Genomic DNA, 22,501 nt, shown 5'->3' with positions numbered 1-22,501 from the left:
CTCGGGCGGAGGGTTGGTGGGGGACTGGGGACTGGGGGAGGGTTGGTGGGGACTGGGGGGAGGGTTGGTGGGGGACCTGGGGACTGGGGGGAGGGTTGGTGGGGACTGGAGCCTGGGGGGAGGGTTGGTGGGGGACTGGGGGAGGGTTGGTGGGGGACTGGGGAGGTGGGGGCGAGTAGGAGACGGAGCACCTGCAGTTGATGTAGTGGTTTGTGACATCATGATAACATGGTCTCCCACTGTCTCTGATTAATGACAGGTAGATTTATCACCAATGGTCATATTCAAGTCCCAGGTCTGAGGTGAAAACGGTTTCCTTCAACCTTGTTCATTTCATTTATTTATGTTGTTAGCTGAATGTATTCATAATATCCTTAGCTAATGTTTCCAATGCCAAAAGGCTTGAAACTTACTGCACATCCCACAAGAGACAAACCAAACGTTATCAACCCATGATGAGTAAGGCATGTGTGGAAATAAATACCTACCCCGGGTACACAGGGCTAGGTGCATCAAAGGAAATGTTTATCTCAGCCAGAAAAAGAAGAGACACTGTGAAACAGTCTTTTAGTGGTGCTGGGATCATTTCCATTCACTTAGGACATCATCAAGCACACAGGGGCCATCTTCCTTTCCCTTCAAAGGGAAGTAGCCTTTGTTGAACTGAAGAAGCATTTTCTCATGTCCACTGAAAGCTGTGCCATGGGAGCTGTTTGCCTGTGACAAAACAAATTCACAGCTTTCTCAATGTCTTTCTGTCTGTTTGTGTTCTCCAGGCAGTTAGAGCTGCACTCTCCGGACGCCAAGCATACTGTGGTGTTACGGTGTAAAGACACAGCCTCGGCCCAGGCCTGGTTCGAGGTCATGCAGTCGGCGACCTCTAACCTCATCAACAAGGTCATCACAGAGGTCAAAGAGCACACAGGAAGAACAGGAATCGCAGGGAGCAGAGAGATCAGACAGCTGGGCTGGCTGGCTGAGAAGGTAGGAGCTACTCTGTACTTTATTGAATGTTGGTGCAGGAAAACACCTCAAATAAACGTGCTTACCTTTAATCAGATGAATAATATGCATTCACAGCCCACCTTCTGATGATAACTCATATGTGATTTTTGTGAGGCAGTTATACGATGGTGAGCCAAGCATTCTAGGATCCTCATACAGTATAGCTGATGCAGTAGTTTCCAACAGAAGAAGCCTGGATGGGGGCTTTGTAGTGTTCCTTCTATACAGTACAGCAGCTATTGTTCCCTGGTGACTTTCCCCCCCCCCCTCCTCGGCCTCCTCTAAATCCTCTTTCATCACTCTCTTATTAGTCAGGGCAAGCCTGGCAGAGAGAGAGCGAGACGGCTAATACTGAGTAGACTATAGCCCTGTACTTTGGGCAGTCAGTCAATCAGTCAATCAGTCAGCCAGTTAGTCAGTCAGTCTGCCAAGCCAAGCCAGAGGATGCTTTCCAGGCTTCTTAATGAGTTCCTCTTTTATTACTGCCTGCCTGCCCCATTGTGAGTCACAAATGGCACCTTAGTGCACTATATAGGGAATATGGTTCCATTTTGGGATGCAGGTTTCTGTGTGATGGTCAATACACTACAGGCTGGAGTCTGAGTCTCTACTTAGCTGTGTGATGGTCAACACACTACAGGCTGGAGTCTGAGTCTCTACTTAGCTGTGTGATGGTCAACAGACTACAGGCTGGAGTCTGAGTCTCTACTTAGCTGTGTGATGGTCAACAGACTACAGGCTGGAGTCTGAGTCTCTACTTAGCTGTGTGATGGTCAACACACTACAGGCTGGAGTCTGAGTCTCTACTTAGCTGTGTGATGGTCAACACACTACAGGCTGGAGTCTGAGTCTCTACTTAGCTGTGTGATGGTCAACACACTACAGGCTGGAGTCTGAGTCTCTACTTAGCTGTGTGATGGTCAATACACTACAGGCTGGAGTCTGAGTCTCTACTTAGCTGTGTGATGGTCAACACACTACAGGCTGGAGTCTGAGTCTTACTTAGCTGGTGTGGTCAACACACTACAGGCTGGAGTCCTGAGTCTCTACTTAGCTGTGTGATGGTCAACAACTACAGGCTGGAGTCTGAGTCTCTACTTAGCTGTGTGATGGTCAACAGACTACAGGCTGGAGTCTGAGTCTCTACTTAGCTGTGTGATGGTCAACACACTACAGGCTGGAGTCTGAGTCTCTACTTAGCTGTGTGATGGTCAACACACTACAGGCTGGAGTCTGAGTCTCTACTTAGCTGTGTGATGGTCAACACACTACAGGCTGGAGTCTGAGTCTCTACTTAGCTGTGTGATGGTCAACACACTACAGGCTGGAGTCTGAGTCTCTACTTAGCTGTGTGATGGTCAACAAACAGGTGGAGTCTGAGTCTACTAGCTGTGTGATGGTCAACAGACTACAGAGCAGACCCTCTGGAGTTCAGCATGCTAATGTGATCAGATATCGGAGAGGAGGGGAAGGGGAGAGGAGAGGAGGAGAGGAGAGGAGGAGTAGAGGAGATGGAGAGGAGATGGAGAGGACAGGAGAGAAGAGGAAAGGAGAGGGGAGGTGGGGGAGGAGAGGAGAGGGAGGGAGGGGATCCTTGTTTTACAGCCTTGTTGAGGTTGCTCTGTGCAACTGTCCTGAGCCTGGCTTTAACCACAGACTTTATATTCACTCTCATACTATAGCCAATTATACTGTGGCAGCATTTTAAAATGAATTAATGTTACACACTAATTATGTGGTTGTGTAGGCTTTAGTTAGATCTACGTTTGTGAGCCTGTATATGGTGTTTTAATATGGTTACTTGGCAACATGTGTTGGTAATGTTATAGGATTGACCTATGGCCACCAGAATCATATGTTCTCATAACTAGCTGAGGACCTCATAGTGAGACGAGGCTTATAGTTATGAGGATTGTGCTGTAGCAAAGCTTTCATAATGAGGATTGTGCTGTAACTTTCATAATGAGGATTGTTCTGTTGCAAAGCTTTCATTATGAGGATTGTTCTGTAACTTTCATTATGAGGATTGTGCTGTAGCAAAGCTTTCATATTGAGGATTGTGCTGTAACTTTCATAATGAGGATTGTTCTGTTGCAAAGCTTTCATTATGAGGATTGTTCTGTAACTTTCATTATGAGGATTGTGCTGTAACTTTCATAATGAGGATTGTGCTGTATCTTTCATAATGAGGATTGTGCTGTAACTAAGCTTTTATATTGAGGATTGTGCTGTAACTAGGCGTTCATAATGAGGATTGTGCTGTAACTTTCATAATTAGGATTGTGCTGTAACTAAGCATTCATAATGAGGATTGTGCTGTAGCAAAGCTTTCATAATGAGGATTGTGCTGTAGCAAAGCTTTCATAATGAGGATTGTGCTGTAGATAAGCTTTCATAATGAGGATTATGCTGTAACTTTCATAATGATGATTGTTCTGTAACTTTCATAATGAGGATTGTGCTGTAGATAAGCTTTCATAATGAGGATTGTGCTGTAACTTTCATAATGAGGATTGTGCTGTAACTTTCATAATGAGGATTATGTTGTAACTTTCATAATGAGGATTGTGCTGTAGCAAAGCTTTCATAATGAGGATTGTGCTGTAACTTTCATAATAAGGATTGTGCTGTAACTAAGCTTTCATAATGAGGATTGTGCTGTAACTTTCATAATGAGGATTGTGCTGTAACTTTCATAATGAGGATTGTTATGCTGTATAATGTTATGCAAGCCGGTGTTGTATTGGGTGTCTGGGAGTTGAGAGTTTATCTACAGGCCAAAATGAATAAACTGTATAAAGTGCCTTGCTGTGAAAAATAACGAAGATATTGTTACTAAGACTTAGTTACATAGAGAAATGCTGAAGACATTCAAGGTTGTGTCTTTGCTGTTTGTAGTAGTATGTGCTTATCACTCTTGCTAAATTGTATTTTCTAGTCCATAACATTCCCTCCATTGCACCAGTAACCCCCATGCAAATAGCAGCAGCCTGTCATGCTGTGTGGTGTGTTTTCTCATAGACAGAGAGTATTCTAGGGAGGGGAGGGGAGTCAGAGAGGAGAGGAGAGGAGAGGAGGGGGAGAGGAAGGGAAGGGGGGAGAGGAGGCAGAGAGGAGAGGAGGCAGAGAGGAGAGGAGGCGGAGATGAGAGGAGGCGGAGAGGAGGGGAAGAGGAGGGGGGGAAGGGGAGAGGAGGGGAAGAGGACAGGAGAGGAGGGGAAGAGGACAGTAGAAGAGATGGAGAGGTGGGGGAGGAGAGGAGGAGGGAGGGAGGGGATCCTTGTTTTACAGCCTTGTTGAGGTTGCTCTGTGCAACTGTCCTGAGCCTGGCTTTAACCACAGACTTTATATTCACTCTCATACTATAGCCAATTATACTGTGGCAGCATTTTAAATTGAATGATCGTTACACACTAATTATGTGGTTGTGTAGGCTTTAGTTAGATCTACGTTTGTGAGCCTGTATATGGTGTTTTAATATGGTTACTTGGCAACATGTGTTGGTAATGTTATAGGATTGACCTATGGCCACCAGAATCATATGTTCTCATAACTAGCTGAGGACCTCATAGTGAGACGAGGCTTATAGTTATGAGCACTGTGCTGTAGCAAAGCTTTCATAATGAGGATTGTGCTGTAACTTTCATAATGAGGATTGTTCTGTTGTAAAGCTTTCATTATGAGGATTGTTCTGTAACTTTCATTATGAGGATTGTGCTGTAGCAAAGCTTTCATAATGAGGATTGTTCTGTAACTTTCATAATGAGGATTGTGCTGTAACATTCATAATGAGGATTGTGCTGTAACTTTCATAATGAGGATTGTTCTGTTGCAACGCTTTCATTATGAGGATTGTTCTGTAACTTTTATATTGAGTATTGTTCTGTTGCAATGCTTGCATAATGAGGATGGCGCTGTAGTTAAGCTTTCATAATAAGGATTGTGCTGTAACTAAGCTTGTATAATGAGGATTATGCTGTAGCAAAGCTTTCATAATGAGGATTGTTCTGTAACTTTCATAATGAGGATTGTGCTGTAACTTTCATAATGAGGATTGTTCTGTTGCAACGCTTTCATTATGAGGATTGTTCTGTAACTTTTATATTGAGTATTGTTCTGTTGCAATGCTTGCATAATGAGGATGGCGCTGTAGTTAAGCTTTCATAATAAGGATTGTGCTGTAACTAAGCTTGTATAATGAGGATTATGCTGTAACTAGGCGTTCATAATGAGGATTGTGCTGTAACTAAGCTTTCACAATGACGATTGTGCTGTAACTAAGCTTTCATAATGAGAATTGTTCTGTACCTTTCGTAATGTGGATCGCGCTATAACTTTCATAATGTTGATCGCGCTATAACTTTCATAATGAGGATTGTGCTGTAACTTTCATAATGAGGATTGTGCTGTAACTTTCATAATGAGGATTGTGCTGTAGCAAAGCTTGCATAATAAGGATTGTGCTGTAACTAAGCTTTCATAATGAGGATTGTGCTGTAACTTTCATAATGACGATTGTGCTGTAACGTTCATAATGAGGATTTTGCTGTAACTTTCATAATGAGGATTGTTATGCTGTATAATGTTATGCAAGCCGGTGTTGTATTGGGTGTCTGGGAGTTGAGAGTTTATCTACAGGCCAAGATGAATAAACTGTATAAAGTGCCTTGCTGTGAAAAATAACGAAGATATTGTTACTAAGACTTAGTTACATAGAGAAATGCTGAAGACATTCAAGGTTGTGTCTTTGCTGTTTGTAGTAGTATGTGCTTATCACTCTTGCTAAATTGTATTTTCTAGTCCATAACATTCCCTCCATTGCACCAGTAACCCCCATGCAAATAGCAGCAGCCTGTCATGCTGTGTGGTGTGTTTCCTCCAGACAGAGAGTATTCTAACACAGTGTGGTGTGTTTTTGTCCAGACAGAGAGTATTCTAACACAGTGTGGTGTGTTTTCTCCTAGACAGAGAGTATTCTAACACAGTGTGGTGTGTTTTGTCCAGACAGAGAGTATTCTAACACAGTGTGGTGTTTTCTCCTAGACAGAGAGTATTCTAACACGGTGTGGTGTGTTTTGTCCAGACAGAGAGTATTCTAACACAGTGTGGTGTGTTTCCTCCAGACAGAGAGTATTCTAACACAGTGTGGTGTGTTTTCTCCCAGACAGAGAGTATTCTAACACAGTGTGGTGTGTTTTCTCCTAGACAGAGAGTATTCTAACACAGTGTGGTGTGTTTTCTCCTAGACAGAGAGTATTCTAACACAGTGTGGTGTGTTTTCTCCTAGACAGAGAGTATTCTAACACAGTGTGGTGTGTTTTCTCCTAGACAGAGAGTATTCTAACACAGTGTGGTGTGTTTTCTCCAGACAGAGAGTATTCTAACACAGTGTGGTGTGTTTTTGTCCAGACAGAGAGTATTCTAACACAGTGTGGTGTGTTTTCTCCTAGACAGAGAGTATTCTAACACAGTGTGGTGTGTTTTCTCCAGACAGAGAGTATTCTAACACAGTGTGGTGTGTTTCTCCAGACAGAGAGTATTCTAACACAGTGTGGTGTGTTTCCTCCAGACAGAGAGTATTCTAACACAGTGTGGTGTGTTTTCTCCTAGACAGAGAGTATTCTAACACAGTGTGGTGTGTTTTCTCCTAGACAGAGAGTATTCTAACACAGTGTGGTGTGTTTTCTCCAGACAGAGAGTATTCTAACACAGTGTGGTGTGTTTTCTCCTAGACAGAGAGTATTCTAACACAGTGTGGTGTGTTTTCTCCCCAGACAGAGAGTATTCTAACACAGTGTGGTGTGTTTTCTCCTAGACAGAGAGTATTCTAACACAGTGTGGTGTGTTTTCTCCTAGACAGAGAGTATTCTAACACAGTGTGGTGTGTTTTCTCCTAGACAGAGAGTATTCTAACACAGTGTGGTGTGTTTTCTCCCAGACAGAGAGTATTCTAACACAGTGTGGTGTGTTTTCTCCTAGACAGAGAGTATTCTAACACAGTGTGGTGTGTTTCCTCCAGACAGAGAGTATTCTAACACAGTGTGGTGTGTTTTCTCCTAGACAGAGAGTATTCTAACACAGTGTGGTGTGTTTTCTCCTAGACAGAGAGTATTCTAACACAGTGTGGTGTGTTTTCTCCAGACAGCGAGTATTCTAACACAGTGTGGTGTGTTTTCTCCAGACAGAGAGTATTCTAACACAGTGTGGTGTGTTTTCTCCAGACAGAGAGTATTCTAACACTGTGTGGTGTGTTTTCTCCTAGACAGAGAGTATTCTAACACAGTGTGGTGTGTTTTCTCCTAGACAGAGAGTATTCTAACACAGTGTGGTGTGTTTTCTCCTAGACAGAGAGTATTCTAACACAGTGTGGTGTGTTTTCTCCTAGACAGAGAGTATTCTAACACAGTGTGGTGTGTTTTCTCCTAGACAGAGAGTATTCGAACACAGTGTGGTGTGTTTTTGTCCAGACAGAGAGTATTCTAACACAGTGTGGTGTGTTTCCTCCAGACAGAGAGTATTCTAACACAGTGTGGTGTGTTTTCTCCTAGACAGAGAGTATTCTAACACAGTGTGGTGTGTTTTCTCCAGACAGAGAGTATTCTAACACAGTGTGGTGTGTTTTCTCCTAGACAGAGAGTATTCTAACACAGTGTGGTGTGTTTTCTCCTAGACAGAGAGTATTCTAACACAGTGTGGTGTGTTTTCTCCTAGACAGAGAGTATTCTAACACAGTGTGGTGTGTTTTCTCCTAGACAGAGAGTATTCTAACACAGTGTGGTGTGTTTTCTCCCAGACAGAGAGTATTCTAACACAGTGTGGTGTGTTTTCTCCAGACAGAGAGTATTCTAACACAGTGTGGTGTGTTTTCTCCTAGACAGAGAGTATTCTAACGCAGTGTGGTGTGTTTTCTCCAGACAGAGAATGAGAAGCAGCAGTGGAAGCCAGTGCTGGTGATGGTGACAGAGAAAGACCTGCTCCTCTATCACAGCCTTCCACGCATGAAGGAATCCTGGCACAGCCCTGCACACACATACCCACTGTTAGCTACACGGTACGCTACACACACCCTCTCTCTACTAGCCACAAGAAAAATAGCTGCTGCTATCCACACAGTAAGCAAAATACACCGTCTTCCTGCTAGTCAAATAGCAAAACACATTTATCTTATCTTAGCCACATGGTTAGTAGCATCCACCCTGAACAACCCAACCATGACCACATGGTAATCCTCCGCCACTCCAAACACACCTACCCTTTATTGGCCAAGCAATAATCAGAAGATATCTACCCTCTATTGGCCAAGCAATAATCAGAAGACATCTACCCTCTATTGTCCAAGCATTAATCAGAAGATATCTACCCTCTATTGTCCAAGCATTAATCAGAAGATATCTACCCTCTATTGGCCAAGCATTGATCAGAAGATATCTACCCTCTATTGGCCAAGCAATAATCATTACACACCTACACTCTATTGGCCAAGCATTGATCAGAAGATATCTACCCTCTATTGGCCTCATGGTGCAGAACACATGTGAAAGATGAGGTGGCACAGGAGGACACATCCACAACATGTTTCCATTACTGAACACAGCCAAGAACTGTGTTACTTTTTATCATGTTATCAATCATTCCACCTTTATGTCCTTGATGTGAAGAGGGTTATATGGTTACAGCACTGACTAGCTAGTCTCTCTCAACAGCAGAATATAACAGAATGTGTGTCTGTCTGTAGGCTGGTGCACTCTGGCCCAGACCGAGGCTCTCCCCAGCCGGGCGTGGAGCTGTCCTTCGCCACACGTACAGGAACCCGACTGGGTATCGAGGCCCACCTGTTCAGAGCTGAAACCTCTCAGGACCTTTCACTGTGGACCAGGCACATCGTTACGGGCTGTCACTCCTCTGCCCAGATGATCAAAGAAGTCACTACCAGTGAGTACCACTACACCGACCCTGCTATTAGACTGTGTGAGCCCGCTGAGCTAAAGCCTTGATTAACCAAGTCACTACCAGTGAGCCTAGGTAGACATTAGCTTGGGGAGTAACTCAAATCAAGGTTACTTATCATGTTAGTGTGATTGTAACATAGACGGGTTTGTCAGTCTCAGTACAGTACTCATAGCTGCAGTATTTGGTAAGGGGGGGTTACTGCTGGTCAGTCACATGGAAGACATTGAGAAAGGAGTCCATGTTTTTCAAAAGGAACGGAATGTCACTGTGAGATCCTGTGTGTGTGATGTCTGTGTGTGGTCTGTGTGGTCTGTGTATGTGTGTAGTCTGTGTGTGTGTGGTCTGTGTGTGTGTGTGGTCTGTGTATGTGTGTGGTCTGTGTGGTCTGTGTGGTCTGTGTAGTCTGTGTGTTTTATTTAAAAAAAATTACCTTTTATTTAACCAGGCAAGTCAGTTAAGAACAAATTCTTATTTTCAATGATGGCCTACCGGGGAACAGTGGGTTAACTGCCTTGTTCAGGGGCAGAACGACAGATTTTACCTTGTCAGCTCAGGGATTCGATCTTGCAACCTTTCGGTTACTAGTCCAACGCTCTAACCACTAGGTTACCTGCCGCCTGTGTGTGTGTGTGGTCTGTGTGTGTGTGTGTGTGTGTGGTCTGTGTGTGGCCTCTGTGTGTGTGGTCTGTCTGTGTGTGGTCTGTCTGTGTGTGGTCTGTGTGTGGTCTGTGTGTGGCCTCTGTGTGTGTGGTCTGTCTGTGTGTGGTCTGTCTTTTTGTGGTTTGTGTGTGGTCTGTGTGTGGTCTCTGTGTGTGTGGTCTCTGTGTGTGTGGTCTGTGTGTGTGTGGTCTGTGTGTGTGTGTGTGTGGTCTGTGTGTGTGTGTGTGTGTGGTCTGTCTGTGTGTGGTCTCTGTGTGTGTGGTCTGTGTGTGTGTGTGTGTGGTCTGTGTGTGTGTGTGTGTGGTCTGTCTGTGTGTGGTCTCTGTGTGTGTGGTCTCTCTCTGTGTGTGTGTGTGTGTGTGTGTGTGTGTGTGTGTGTGTGTGTGTGTGTGTGTGTGTGTGTGTGTGTGTGTGTGTGTGTGTGTGTGATAATAAACAAAAGTGAAATAAACAATGAAATGAACAGTAAACACTACACTCACAAACGTTTCAGAGGAATAGAGACATTTCAATTGTGATATTATGTCTATATACAAGGCAGAGATCTGGTCACTAGTGGAAATGTAAACAGCTGTTAGGTGAGAGACGTCCACACTACCCAGCCAGGAGAGGAGAGAGTTTCCTGTACGTTTCACCGTTTTATTTAGCTGTTAAACAGCTGTTAGGTGAGAGACGTCCACACTACCCAGCCAGGAGAGGAGAGAGTTTCCTGTACGTTTCACCGTTTTATTTAGCTGTTAAACAGCTTCATCATTTATCAGGAGGATCTCTCTCTCTCCTCCCCCTCTGTCATAAGCTACAGTGGAGATCAGACACATGTTGGGAATGGGAGAGACAAAGGGAGGAGGGATTTTCCTCACTGACTTAGTTCAGTTGATCAGAGTTTATTACAACATGTCAAAACAAAGCTGTGTCCCAAATAACACCCTATTACCTATACAGTATAGTGCACTACATCTGACCAGAACCCTATGGGAAATAGAGCGCTGTTTGGGACGCAACCAGTGTTTATCAACTGTGTGTCTGAGGGAACTATGTCATACATGTTGTTACTGATCCAGTGTCTGAGGGAACTATGTCATACATGTTGTTACTGATCCAGTGTCTGAGGGAACTATGTCATACATGTTGTTACTGATCCAGTGTCTGAGGGAACTATGTCATACATGTTGTTACTGATCCAGTGTCTGAGGGAACTATGTCATACATGTTGTTACTGATCCAGTGACTCAGGGAACCATGTAAAATATGTTGTTTTCACTAAGAGCTCTTTAGGAATGGATCATATATCACTTCACTTATTGTGACATGGCATCAGCTGTCAGACATAAGCTTTACTATCTTTGCTAGGTCAACGTGAACATTGTTGTCATAGGAGGGTATACAATAGGAACCTAACACCAGCTGCATTAAGTACTGCAGTGCATCTCCTCCTCATGGACTGCATCAGATTTGCCAGTTCTTGCTGTGAGATGTTACCCCACTCTTCCACCAAGGCACCTGCAAGTTCCCAGACATTTCTGGGGGGAATGGCACTAGCCCTCACCCTCCGATCCAACAGGTCCCAGACGTGCTCAATGGGATTGAGATCCGGGCTCTTCGCTGGCCATGGCAGAACACTGACATTCCTGTCTTGCAGGAAATCACGCTCAGAACGAGCAGTATGGCTGGTGGCATTGTCATGCTGGAGGGACATGTCAGGATGAGCCTGCAGGAAGGGTACCACATGAGGGAGGAGGATGTCTTCCCCGTAACGCACAGCGTTGAGATTGCCTGCAATGACAACAAGCTCAGTCCAATGATGCTGTGACACACTGCCCCAGACCATGACTGACCCTCCACCTCCAAATCGATCCCGCTCCAGAGTACAGGCCTCGGTGTAACGCTCATTCCTTCGACAATAAACGCGAATCCGACCATCACCCCTGGTGAGACAAAACCGTGACTCGTCAGTGAAGAGCACTTTTTGCCAGTCCTGTCTGGTCCAGCGACGGTGGGTTTGTGCCCATAGCCATAGGCTGCCTTACAACAGGCCTACAAGCCCTCAGTCCAGCCTCTCTCAGCCTATTGCGGACCATCTGAGCACTGATGGAGGGATTGTGCGTTCCTGGTGTAACTCAGGCAGTTGTTGTTGCCGTCCTGTACCTGTCCCGCAGATGTGATGTTCGGATGTATCAATCCTGTGCAGGTGTTGTTACACGTGGTCTGCCACTGCGAGGACGATCAGCTGTCCATCCTGTCTCCCTGTAGCACTGTCTTAGGCGTCTCACATTACGCACATTGCAATTTATTGCTCTGGCCACATCTGCAGTCCTCATGCCTCCTTGCAGCATGCCTAAGGCACGTTCACGCAGATGAGCAGGGACCCTGGGCATCTTTCTTTTGGTGTTTTTCAGAGTCAGTAGAAATGCCTCTTTAGTGTCCTAAGTTTTCATAACTCTGACCTTAATTGCCTACCGTCTGTAAGCTGTTAGTGTCTTAACGACCGTTCCACAGGTGCATGTTCATTAAGTGTTTATGGTTCATTGAACAAGCATGGGAAACAGTGTTTATACCCTTTACAATGAAGATCTGTAAAGTTATTTGGATTTTTACAAATTATCTTTGAAAACAGGGTCCTGAAAAAGGGCCGTTTCTTTTTTTGCTGAGTTTATATAGATGGCGCCGACAGTGATGGTCGCCTCGCTTCGAGTTCTTAGGAAACTATGCAGTATTTTGTTTTTTTATGTATTATTTCTTACATTGTTACCCCAGGTAATCTTAAGTCTTATTACATACAGCCGGGAAGAACTATTAGATATAAGAGCAACGTCAACTTTCCAACATTACGACCAGGAATACGACTTTCCCGAAGCGGATCCTCCGTTCGGACCACCACCCAGGACAATGGATCTAATTCTAGTAGTCGACCCAAAACAACGGCGCCGCAGAAGGGGCAGATGAAGCGGCCACCTGGTCAGGCTCCGTAGACGTGCACATCACCCACCGCTCCCGAGTATACTACTAGCCAATGTCCAGTCTCTTGACAACAAGGTAGAGGAAATTCGAGCAACGGTTGCCTTCCAGAGAGACATCAGAGATTGTAACATTCTCTGTTTCACAGAAACATGGCTCTCTCGGGATATGTTTTCGGAATCAGTTCAGCCACCGGGCTTCTCCATGCATCGCACCGACAAGAGATAAACATCTCTCTGGGAAGAGGAAGGGCGGGGGTGTATGCTTTATGATTAACGACTTATGGTGTAATCATAACAACATACAGGAACTCAAGTCCTGCTCACCTGACAAAGAATTCCTTACAATCAAATTTTACCTACCAAGAGAATTCTCGTCAGTTATAGTCACAGCTGTGTACATTCCCCATTAAGAAGACACCAACATGGCCATCAAGGAACTTCACTGGACTGTATGCAAACTGGAAACCATACACCCTGAGGCTGCATTTATTGTAGCTGGAGATTTTAACATAGCAAATTTGAGAACAAGGCTACCTAAATTCTACCAGCATATTGATTACGCTACGCGCATGGGCAATACCCACGACCACTGTTACTCAAACTTCCGTGATGCAAACAAAGCCCTCCCCCGCCCTCCCTTCGGCAAATCCAACCACGACGCCATCTTGCTCCTACCGTCTTATAGGCAGAAACTCAAACAGGATGTACCTGTAATGAGAACCATTCAACGCTGGTCGTTGAAAGCCACGCTTCAAGATTGTTTTGATCACGCGGACTGGAATATGTTCCGGTCAGCCTCAGAGAACAACATCGACCTAAACGCTGATTCTGTGATTGTGTTTATAAAGAAGTGCATTGGAGATGTTGTACCCACTGTGACTATTAAAACCTACCTTAACCAGAAACCTTGAATGGATGGTGGCATTCGTGCAAAATTGAAAGCGCGATCCACCGCATTTAACCATGGAAAGAGGTCTGGGAATAGGACTGAATATAAACAGTATAGTTATTCCCTCTGCAAGGCAATCAAACAAGCGAAATGACAGTACAGGGACAAGGTGGAGTCGCAATTCAACGGCTCAGACACAAGACGTATGTGGCAGGGTCTACAGGAAATCACGGACTACAAAAAGAAAACCAGCCACGTCACATACACTGACGTCACGCTTCCAGACAAACTAAACGCCTTCTTTGCTTTGAGGATAATACAGTGCCACCTTCGCGGTCCACTAACAAGGACTGCGCCCCCCCTTCTTCTCCGTGGCTAACGTGAGTAAAACATTTAAACGTGTTAACCCTCGCAAGGCTGCTGGCCTAGACGGCATCCCTAGCCACATCCTCAGAGCATGCGCAGACCAGCTGGCTGGTGTGTTTACGGACATATTCAATCGCTCCCTATCCCAGTCTGTTGTCCCCACATGCTTCAAGATGGCTACCATTGTTCCTGTACCCAAGAAGGAAAAGATAACTGAACCAAATGACTACCGCCCCGTAGCATTCACCTCTGTCAGCATGAAGGGCTTTGAGAGACTAGTCAAGGATCATATCACCTCCACCTTACCGGCCACCCTAGACCCACTTCAGTTTGCATACCACCCCAACAGGTCCACAGATGACGCAATCGCCATCCCACTGCACACTGCCCTATCCCATCTGGACAAGAGGAATACCTATGTAAGAATGCTGTTCATTGACTACAGCTCAGCATTCAACACCATAGTACCCTCCAAGCTCATCATCAAGCTAGAGGCCCAGGGTCTCAACCCCGCCGTGTGCAATTGGATCCTGGACTTTCTGACGGGCCGCCCCCAGGTGGTGAAGGTAGGAAACAACATCTCCACTTCCCTGACCCTCAACATTGGGGCCTCACAAGGATGCGTGCTCAGCCCCCTCCTGTACTCCCTGTTCACCCACGACTGCGTGGCCATGTACGCCTCCAACTCAATCAAGTTTGCAGACGACACAACATTAGTGGGCTTGATTACCAACAACGACGAGACAGCCTACAGGGAGGAGGTGAGGACACTCAGAGTGTGGTGTCAGGAAAAAAACCTCTCACTCAACGTAAACAAAACAAAGGAGATGATCGTGGACTTCAGGAAACAGCAGAGGGAGCACCCCCCTATCCACATCGACGAGACCGCAGTGGAGAAGGTGGAAAGTTTTAAGTTCCTCAGCGTACACATCACAGACAAACTGAAATGGTCCACCCACAAAGACAGTGTGGTGAAGAAGGCGCAACAGCCCCTCTTCAACCTCAGGAGGCTGAAGAAATTTGGCTTATCACCCAAAACCCTGACAAACTTTTACAGATGCACAATCGAGAGCATCCTGTCGGGCTGTATCAACGCCTGGTACGGCAACTGCACCGCCCGCAACCGCAGGGCTCTCCAGAGGGTGGTGCGGTCTGCACAACGCATCACCGGGGGCAAAGTGCCTGCCCTCCATGACACCTACAGTGCCCAATGTCACAGGAAGGCCAAAAAGATCATCAAGGACATCAACCACCCGAGCCACTGCCTGTTCACCCCGCTACCATCCAGAAGGCGAGGTCAGTACAGGTGTATCAAAGCGGGGTCCGAGAAACTGAAAAACAGCTTCTTTCTCAAGGCCATCAGACTGCTAAACTGCAATCACTAACTCAGAGAGGCTGCTGCCTACATTGAGACCCAACCACTGGCCACTTTAATAAATGGATTAATAGTCACTTAATACAATGCCACTCTAAATAATGACACTTTAATAATGTTTACATATCTTACATTACTCATATCACATGTATATACTGTATTTTATACCATCTATTGCATCTTGCCTATGCCGCTCAGCCATCGCTCATCCATATACTTACATGTACATATTCTCATTCACCCTTTAGATTTGTGTCTGGGCATGTCTGGACAGGTTATAGAATAGGAAACTAATACAATATGTCTGGACAGGGTATAGAATAGGAAACTCATAAACTTTGTCTGGACAGTGTCTGTGAATCTGTGAAAGAGGCATGCTATGGTCCTCTATGGTCCTCTATGGTCCTCTATGGTCCTCTATGGACCTCTATGGACCTCTATGGACCTCTATGGACCTCTACGGACCTCTACGGACCTCTACGGTCCTCTATGGTCCTCTATGGACCTCTATGGTCCTCTATGGACCTCTATGGACCTCTATTGTCCTCTATGGTCCTCTATGGATCTCTATGGTCCTCTATGGACCTCTATGGACCTCTATGGACCTCTATGGACCTCTGGAGCGTGTGGTTGAGTGTTTTTGTCTCTTTGTAGACTGTGGCTAAATTTGGCTAAATCTTTTTAATCTTTTATTTACAGTGAAAACGTTGTTATTATTAGTATTACAATATTTAGTCCTAAGAATAGCTGAACTCTACGTCGGGGTCTGGGCCTAGCGCCATATTGTGGGGTTTTAGAGGAAAAAGGCCTCTTTTGGCTGAGGAGCTACATTTCCATTGAGTCCAGTGATGATTATTACGGAGACTGCGTCCCAAACGGCACCCTATTCCCGAACGCAGTGCACTATATATGGTGTCATTTAGGACGTATCTTGAGGGATTTGGCTTTTCGCGTTTGAGGCCAACTTGACCGTTATTCAACTGGCTCAAAATAAAGCAATAGTCAGAATCAGATATTGTTCAGGGGCTGTTTTATTATTTATAATGTATTAACAATTTATTATGTATTATATATTATCTAGTCTCTTATTTATTGTAAAGGGCATGTATTTATCCACTGGCATATTCCTGTTGTGATCAGTGGTCTGTAATACAGAGGTATTGTTGATACACTACCTATAGGGGTTTATGATGTCATCACAGTTGTGTTTGCTTAATATTGTAACTTAAGCACCTAAAGCACACAAGGAGAAGGGCTCTCTATCAAGGAGTGACCCCTATACTGAATATCATACTGTATGTCACGAGTGGGAAAGAAATCTAACATAGACATGAGCTTGGGGATAAACTACTCCTAGACCCTACAGGGTTAGAGCTTGGGGATAAACTACTCCCAGACCCTACAGGGTTAGAGCTTGGTGTTAAACTACTCCCAGACCCTACAGGGTTAGAGCTTGGGGATAAACTACTCCTAGACCCTACAGGGTTAGAGCTTGGGGATAAACTACTCCCAGATCCTACAGGGTTAGAGCTTGGGGATAAACTACTCCCAGACCCTACAGGGTTAGAGCTTGGTGTTAAACTACTCCTAGATCCTACAGGATTAGAGCTTGGGGATAAACTACTCCCAGACCCTACAGGGTTAGAGCTTGGGGATAAACTACTCCTAGACCCCACAGGGTTAGAGCTTGGGGATAAACTACTCCTAGACCCTACAGTGTTAGAGCTTGGGGATAAACTACTCCCAGACCCTACAGGGTTAGAGCTTGGGGATAACCTACTCCCAGACCCTACAGGGTTAGAGCTTGGTGATAAACTACTCCCAGACCCTACAGGGTTAGAGCTTGGGGATAAACTACTCCTAGACCCTACAGGGTTAGAGCTTGGGGATAAACTACTCCCAGACCCTACAGGGTTAGAGCTTGGGGATAAACTACTCCCAGACCCTACAGGGTTAGAGCTTGGGGATAAACTACTCCCAGACCCTACAGGGTTAGAGCTTGGTGTTAAACTACTCCTAGACCCTACAGGGTTAGAGCTTGGGGATAAACTACTCCCAGACCCTACAGGGTTAGAGCTTGGGGATAAACTACTCCTAGACCCTACAGGGTTAGAGCTTGGGGATAAACTACTCCTAGACCCTACAGGGTTGGAGCTTGGGGATAAACTACTCCTAGACCCTACAGGGTTAGAGCTTGGGGATAAACTACTCCCAGACCCTACAGGGTTAGAGCTTGGTGTTAAACTACTCCTAGACCCTACAGGGTTAGAGCTTGGGGATAAACTACTCCTAGACCCCACAGGGCTAGAGCTTGGGGATAAACTATTCCCAGACCCTACAGGGTTAGAGCTTGGGGATAAACTACTCCTAGACCCTACAGGGTTAGAGCTTGGGGATAAACTACTCCCAGACCCTACAGGGTTAGAGCTTGGTGTTAAACTACTCCTAGACCCTACAGGGTTAGAGCTTGGGGATAAACTACTCCTAGACCCCACAGGGCTAGAGCTTGGGGATAAACTACTCCCAGACCCTACAGGGTTAGAGCTTGGGGATAAACTACTCCTAGACCCTACAGGGTTAGAGCTTGGGGATAAACTACTCCCAGATCCTACAGGGTTAGAGCTTGGGGATAAACTACTCCTAGACCCTACAGGGTTAGAGCTTGGGGATAAACTACTCCTAGACCCTACAGGGTTAGAAAGCACTCAAAAGTTCCTCTGTCCGTAAATTACCTTTTAAGGATTCTGGTAGTTATAGTAACCAAACTGGATCCACCTTGCTTTCCTTGGGGAGGTTTCTGTGTTTTGCCACTCTGAATGGAGGTTCTTTGTGTCTGACTGAAAGCATCTTTGTGTGTGTGTTTCCCTGTTGGTGGGAAAGCGGTGGGAGTCACACAGGTCAAGCATTTCAGGTAGGGAGTAGTATTTCCTTATTGTGGAACAAAAAAACACTAACACCTGAGAGAGTTGGGTACATGTTAGTTTGACCTCTGACCTTTCCATACAACTTCTTCCCACAGGTAATTCTAAGTCAGTATTAAGAGAATGTTGTTGTGACAGCAATATGAGGACGATATGATACGGACGATGCCTTTAACACAACAATACCTTTCGGACTACCCTCTAAAGAAGATAAGTCCTTTGTGAAACTGTCTTTCAGAGCAACAGTGTGTGTTTATCAGTAAAGTGTTCCATCTTAGCTTGAGTCTTTACAAAAGGCTCTTACCTCTTGACAGAGAGCCACACAAGCCTTAGAGTGATTTGCAGAGGTTTACTGGAACACATGTAAAGTAGTTTGAGAAGTAGCTTGTTGACACTGATACAATAGAGCTGGTACATCCTGCTCTCAGCACAGGAGATCATGTCTGACGAGCATGGAGCAATGGCAAGGCCTAGGATTGACAGCATGGGAATCCATATATCTGACACACAGATCAGTGTATTATATATGGGACAGACAAGGAATCAGCCTTTCAAAGAGTACAACATTATATATTAAAAAACATCTATAGGCAAGGCAGGGTCATGAATGGTAGTTTTTTCTCAAGAGCTGGAGATGAATTTAAAAGGGATTGATTAGAAAAACAACAAATGTGAAATACAGCCGTTGTCTGTTTTTACAAGCCAAATCACTTATCTGGATTTAAAATGGCTGACATCTGCTCCAGAACTAATTTCCCACCCACTAGCACCAAGCAGCAGTAGTCCTAATATACAGCCAGGACAGGGCCTTGTTTTCATCCAACTGTTGTCCTGTTACAGGCTGGATGTGCAAGGTTCAGGAATGACCTAGCAGTACATAGCTTGTTGTGGTCTAGTAGCAACACTCCCAGCACAAGCACATACTGTAATATTGCAAGCCCGGAGACAGGGGTTGGAATCCTGCGTCCTCCCTTCATACTGTTCCTACCTGTTCTCTAGCTCCCCCTTTGTTTTGGGATGTGTATACAGTTTAAAAAATACTGAAAGGTTAGTGGAACTTTATTCACCCAGCAGTATGTTGCCTTGTTCCAGGCTGTGTGTTCAAGGGCCAGGCTGTTACCCATTCTATTGTCCTGTTCCAGGCTGTATGTTCAAGGGCCAGGCTGTTACCCATTCTATTGTCCTGTTCCAGGCTGTATGTTCAAGGGCCAGGCTGTTACCCATTCTATTGTTCTGTTCCAGGCTGTATGTTCAAGGACCAGGCTGTTACCCATTCTATTGTTCTGTTCCAGGCTGTATGTACAAGGGCCAGGCTGTTACCCATTCTATTGTTCTGTTCCAGGCTGTATGTACAAGGGCCAGGCTGTTACCCATTCTATTGTCCTGTTCCAGGCTGTATATACAAGGGCCAGGCTGTTACCCATTCTATTGTTCTGTTCCAGGCTGTATGTACAAGGGCCAGGCTGTTACCCATTCTATTGTCCTGTTCCAGGCTGTATGTACAAGGGCCAGGCTGTTACCCATTCTATTGTCCTGTTCCAGGCTGTATGTACAAGGGCCAGGCTGTTACCCATTCTATTGTCCTGTTCCAGGCTGTATGTTCAAGGGCCCGGCTGTTACCCATTCTATTGTCCTGTTCCAGGCTGTATATACAAGGGCCAGGCTGTTACCCATTCTATTGTCCTGTTCCAGGCTGTATGTACAAGGGCCAGGAGTGCAGACTGGTGATCCACTACGAGCAGGGCTTCTCTGTCCTGGCTGAGCAGAAGGGGGAGGACCAGGTGGACCAGGGGAACCAGAACCAGGCCAAACCTCTCCTTTGCTACCCCTTCGAACGCCTCAAGATGTCCTCCGACGACGGGGTCCGGATGCTCTTCCTGGATTTCAGTGGAAAAGAGGGTGAAATTGTAAGTGTTTTTTTTAAACAAGAAGCAAGGCATCCTCCTCTTGATATTCCACACTACAGTAGATCCACCATGTGACCTTTCCCCTACATTAACCTGGTTATCATTCACACTATCAGGACCATTGTTTCTACTAGGACCACTCTTAACAACCGTCTCTGTTAGTTGATGACTATACATGAGACCGTATTTCATAGAGGATAAAAAACCAGTTGACTCATATTTCATTTCAGTTTCTCTTCTGCTCTACCTAGCCACGGTTAAATGAACACAAACAAGTAAAGATGGAAAAGTTTCCACAGAATCCCCTATACGTTAAACAGGAAATGAGTCATACATGGGCATACTGAAACACTGTCCTGCAAGTCCCTCTGCTGTTAATGAAAATAACTATGTTTAGATGTGTTCTGCTCTCAGAACACTACAACTGTAATAGATTACAACTAATGGAACTCACCATTAGAACTCATGGAACTGTAATATAATAGAATTGTAATAGATTACAACTAATGGAACTCACCATTGGAACTAATGGAACTGTAATATAATAGAACTCACCATTAGAACTCATGGAACTGTAATAGAATAGAACTAATGGAACTCACCATTAGAACTCATGGAACTGTAATAGAATAGAACTAATGGAACTCACCATTAGAACTAATGGAACTGTAACAGATTACAACTAATGGAACTCACCATTAGAACTAATGGAACTGTAACAGATTACAAGTAATGGAACTGTAATAGAATAGAACTAATGGAACTCATCATTAGAACTAATGGAACTGTAATATAATGGAACTCACCATTAGAACTCATGGAACTGTAATAGAATAGAACTAATGGAACTCACCATTAGAACTCATGGAACTGTAATAGAATAGAACTAATGGAACTCACCATTAGAGCTAATGGAACTGTAACAGATTACAACTAATGGAACTCACCATTAGAACTAATGGAACTGTAACAGATTACAACTAATGGAACTGTAATAGAATAGAACTAATGGAACTCATCATTAGAACTAATGGAACTGTAATATAATGGAACTCACCATTAGAACTCATGGAACTGTAATATAATGGAACTCACCATTAGAACTCATGGAACTGTAATATAATAGAATTGTAATAGATTAGAACTAATGGAACTCACCATTAGAACTCATGGAACTGTAATAGAATAGAACTAATGGAACTCACCATTAGAACTCATGGAACTGTAATAGAATAGAACTAATGGAACTCACCATTAGAGCTAATGGAACTGTAATAGATTAGAACTAATGGAACTCACCATTAGAACTAATGGAACTGTAACAGATTACAACTAATGGAACTCACCATTAGAACTAATGGAACTGTAACAGATTACAACTAATGGAACTGTAATAGAATAGAACTAATGGAACTCATCATTAGAACTAATGGAACTGTAATATAATGGAACTCACCATTAGAACTCATGGAACTGTAATATAATGGAACTCACCATTAGAACTCATGGAACTGTAATATAATGGAACTCACCATTAGAACTCATGGAACTGTAATATAATGGAACTCACCATTAGAACTCATGGAACTGTAATATAATGGAACTCACCATTAGAACTCATGGAACTGGAATGTAACATCTAACATTCTCTCCTGTTCTATGTTCAGCAGCTGGACCTCCACTCATGCCCAAAGCCTATTGTCTTCATCCTCCACTCATTCCTCTCGGCAAAGATCGCCAGACTCGGCCTGGTAGCATAAAGGTTCTGTTTACCACCGACGGACCACAAGGACTGAACTGTTCCAGAGTTCTAGAGTGGAGTGTCCCGGAGTTCCACAGTGGAGGGTACAGAACAGAGGAGAACATGGCTTATAACTGAAATACGAGAACAAGGACTGTGATGTGCAGTGAACTAGACACAGGATCTACCCTGATTCAAAGTCCACACAAACAGCTCAAAATGAATGGATCATGTTTCAAAAACTTGATTGAGTTGATTTGTATATTTATAGAAACACATGCATTACCGATGACATCATAGTGAGAGCGTAAAAGATCAGTTACAGCAGAAGAAATTGTTTTGTTCAAATCGTTAAGCTGTAGAAGAACAATAATCTATTGTTTTGGTACTAAAAACATACTGGAAGTATTATCTATCTAGCATCCATCCAGCCTACGCTAATTTCTTTTCCTGCAATCTCTGTCTGCAAATAATCCAGCGATTACTGTTAACTTATTAAAAAGTTACTGTGAAAAAGCTAGTAAAGGCTGCTTGAACATTTGAATTGTCCTACGCCTTTGGCAGCTATTATAATTCAAGGCTTAGTTTTATTTTAACTCTGTTAATGATGCACATAAATGACATATTTCTGGATTGTCTTTGTATTTCAGGTTGTTCTTGTGGTCTAACTGGTGTTCACTGTATTGTTCACTGTATTTCCTCAACAAGAACCAACATCCCACAAAACACA

At 44.3% G+C, this 22,501-nt stretch overlaps 1 protein-coding gene across 1 annotated transcript; it reads left to right on the top strand.

Moving 5' to 3' along the window:
• Positions 1–732: 732 nt before the first annotated feature.
• Positions 733–22,501, top strand: LOC115188039 (beta-1-syntrophin-like). The gene is made up of 5 exons (XM_029747074.1): positions 733–984; positions 7,920–8,056; positions 8,741–8,937; positions 19,816–20,030; positions 21,698–22,501. Exons 1-5 carry the CDS (start codon positions 748–750, stop codon positions 21,788–21,790), a joined length of 879 nt encoding a protein of 292 aa, XP_029602934.1. The 5' UTR covers positions 733–747; the 3' UTR covers positions 21,791–22,501.

The sequence above is a fragment of the Salmo trutta genome, unplaced genomic scaffold (genome assembly GCF_901001165.1).
Source record: "Salmo trutta unplaced genomic scaffold, fSalTru1.1, whole genome shotgun sequence".
In the NCBI taxonomy this organism is placed as follows: Eukaryota; Metazoa; Chordata; class Actinopteri; order Salmoniformes; family Salmonidae; genus Salmo; species Salmo trutta.
This window is presented reverse-complemented; position numbering and strand designations above follow the sequence as displayed.

Bases quoted from the DNA above. Each gene is read 5' to 3' on its own strand.
- LOC115188039 (XM_029747074.1), top strand. From the start codon at position 748: ATGTCTTTCTGTCTGTTTGTGTTCTCCAGGCAGTTAGAGCTGCACTCT. The intron at 8,057-8,740 runs GTACGCTACACA...GTCTGTCTGTAG, and splicing joins TACCCACTGTTAGCTACACG to GCTGGTGCACTCTGGCCCAG. The intron at 20,031-21,697 runs GTAAGTGTTTTT...TTCTATGTTCAG, and splicing joins GTGGAAAAGAGGGTGAAATT to CAGCTGGACCTCCACTCATG.